At 63.6% G+C, this 2,668-nt stretch overlaps 1 protein-coding gene across 1 annotated transcript; it reads right to left on the reverse strand.

The window, feature by feature from the left end:
- Positions 1 to 2,109: 2,109 nt before the first annotated feature.
- Positions 2,110 to 2,661, reverse strand: LOC108639290 (inhibin beta E chain-like; the record flags this gene model as incomplete). The annotated part of the gene is made up of 1 exon (XM_018070533.2): positions 2,110 to 2,661. A coding segment is annotated over one exon (426 nt), but the record flags the coding sequence as incomplete, so codon positions are not given.
- Between the last annotated feature and the right edge of the window lie 7 nt (positions 2,662 to 2,668).

Below are 2,668 nucleotides of genomic sequence, written 5' to 3' on the forward strand. Positions count from 1 at the left end.
TCAAAGCGGCTCAGGGCAGGGCCGGCTGATCCCCCGGCTTAGGGATTTAGCGGTGCCACCGCAGCCAGCTCGGCACCCCGGGCGCGGGGGCAGCGTGTCAGTGTGTCAGTGAGTCAGCACCTCACGCCCACGCGCGTGGACACCCCCCCCGCCCACGGGAACGCGCCCGGTGCCACGGGGAAAACAGAGGAGAGCTTCCCTTGCCGGCAAAGGAAAACGCGGGTGTGGCGTCCCGGCGGGACGCTGATTCCAGGCGGGAATGCTGCTCCGGGGAGGGAACGGGGAGACTCCGGACACCGCGCACAGCCCCGGGCGCCTCCCGGAGATCCATCTCCCGGCGTGTGCAGGGCAGCACGTGCTCCGGGGACACGGACCGGGGCTGCGGGAGCGCCCGGGGGGGGCCGAGGCGTCCTGCAGGTGCCGTTGGCTTTTCCCCACGCCGGGATATTTTGGGAGCGCGGCCATGGCCGCGGTGCCCCGGGGGGATGCCCGCGGCGCTGGCTGATGAAAGCTGCCCTTTGGCCGCTGGCAGGGCCAAGCTGGGAAAGCGAGGGGGGTTTTGTCCCCAGATAAAACAGCCCCAAAGTGAGCTTTGAGCGGGCGCTTGCGCAACGGGGACCCCGGGGCAGCGCGTGTGGCATCTCAGCGGGATGAGCGACACCTCCCACCCCGGGAGCATCCCACCCCAATTCCAAACGAGACTCCCCGTCACCCACCAGCCCCTCTGGCTGCAGTGGGGCCGGGACTGGGGTCACTGGGTGCTGTTCAGGGGAGCACACGAGGGGCACTGGGGATTTGCAGTAGGATTTGGGGGTGGGCTGTGGCTCAGCATCTGAGGTCACCTCCCCGGAGCCAGAGCCTCCAGAGCTCTGTTTGGGATTGCTCCAGGTGGAGAACAGAATCTCCAGGTGGGGCAATGCCCCCCAGTACCTGCCCTGCTGGGACACAGCCTGGTTGCTCCCATTACAGGCCACCCCTCTCCAGCCCCCAGTGAGGTGACACCTGGTTCCCAGCCCCCCCATCCACAGGGAAGATCCCAACCCTCCCCTCTGCACCCAAGGAGCCCCCAAAACCCCCCAATTCCCCTCATCTCCCAGCACAGCATCACCGTGTAGCCCCTGTGCTGCTCCAGCCCCAGAGCCTGAGGCACCCGGGACCTTCTGGCCAAGCAGGATCCTCTCCCCCACCCCATCCATGCAGGTGGTCCCAGGAAAAAGCAGCCAGAGCCTGGATATTGCATTTCCACCCATTTATTTGGGAAGCCACACCAAAATATTATATAATAAATTAAAGCATAGGCCATATGGGTGCATCAGGAAGGTGAGGGCAGAGCAGGAGCTTCAGCAGAGAGGTTGGAGCACCAGGAGTCCTGATGGCTGCAGGAACCTCTACTGAAAAAGTCGGGATAGCTGCAAAACTGGAGGCACAAACCAAATCTGTACCTTTAGTGTGATCTTAAAAGGCAGAGTCTGAGCCAGAACTCCCTGTAGGGTGGCACCAGGCTGGAGGAGACCTGGCTGGTGGGTGGGAGCAGGGGAGGAAAACCCAGGGAAAGGGGGAACACACAGGAAGGACCTGGAAGCTTGGCCCTCACAGCTCCGTGCACTCCAGGGAGCAGAAGATTGTCCAGTCATTGCTAGTTTGGGGTTTTTGATCAAGTCACACCATTCACCCTCCTCTCCCAGGCCTGTTATTTGTGCTCCGTTCCACCTGTCCCAGAAAAAGGCCTGAATGGGATGCAGGAAGGTTTTTCCAGTCGGGAAACAAGTGGGGCTGCCTTGTCCTCCAGCTGCCCACGTGGGGGAAGGAGACCTGTTCCCACATCCCACTCTGCTCCCGAGGAGGCCGAGATCCAGACCAGCACTGGGCACTGAGTGTGAACCAAGCAGGGGCCCCTCACCCCACACCAGAGGGGGACAGGACCACCAGGAATGTGAGATCAGCTTGGGACCAGCTCCAGGGAGATGCCCGGAGTCACCACCACCCCCAGGCCAGGCTCAGGCAGGCTCATGGCCTTGGCTCCATCCCACGTGTCCCCAAAGACCCCTGCCCCAGGCACTCTCTGGAGGCAACCCCTGCTCCCTCTCACGAGACCCTCTCCCTCCCTCCCAACCTTCCCAAAGGGGTCCACTGCCCCACGGGCTGGCTCCAGCTCCCGGGAGCTCTCCAGCTCCCTCCCCCTCCACCGGAGAGACAGTCCTGGAGAAGGGGGGTCCCAGCGCGGCTCCCCCAGCCCTAACTACAGCCACAGGCATCGACGATCATGTCGGGAATGTCAGTCTTGACGATGTTGCTGTTGCGATCAAAGTAGAGGACGGAGAGCGGGCGGCGCCGCGTGGGGACGCAGCAGGAATGCCCCGACGCCTGCACGTTGTTGGCTTTGACGAGATTGAAGACGGCCGTGTGGAAGGAGGAGGCCATCCCGGGGCTGCCTGCCACGTGCAGGGGGCACTGGCCCACGCAGTAGTTTATCTGGTAGCCCTCGGGCTTAATGATCCAGTCGTTCCAGCCGATGTCGCGGAAGTCCACGTAATAGTCCCTGCGGCAGCACAGGCTGGAGTTGGGGCTGCAGCGCAGGCTGCGCTTGGCCACGCGGTGCTCGGGCTCCCGCACCTTCGCCTTGGCCACCAGGAAGGGCTGGTGGGACCAGCTGGCGTTGAGCGGTGCC

The sequence above is a fragment of the Manacus vitellinus genome, unplaced genomic scaffold, assembly GCF_001715985.3.
Source record: "Manacus vitellinus isolate BGI_N305 unplaced genomic scaffold, ASM171598v3 scaffold_181_pilon, whole genome shotgun sequence".
In the NCBI taxonomy this organism is placed as follows: Eukaryota; Metazoa; Chordata; class Aves; order Passeriformes; family Pipridae; genus Manacus; species Manacus vitellinus.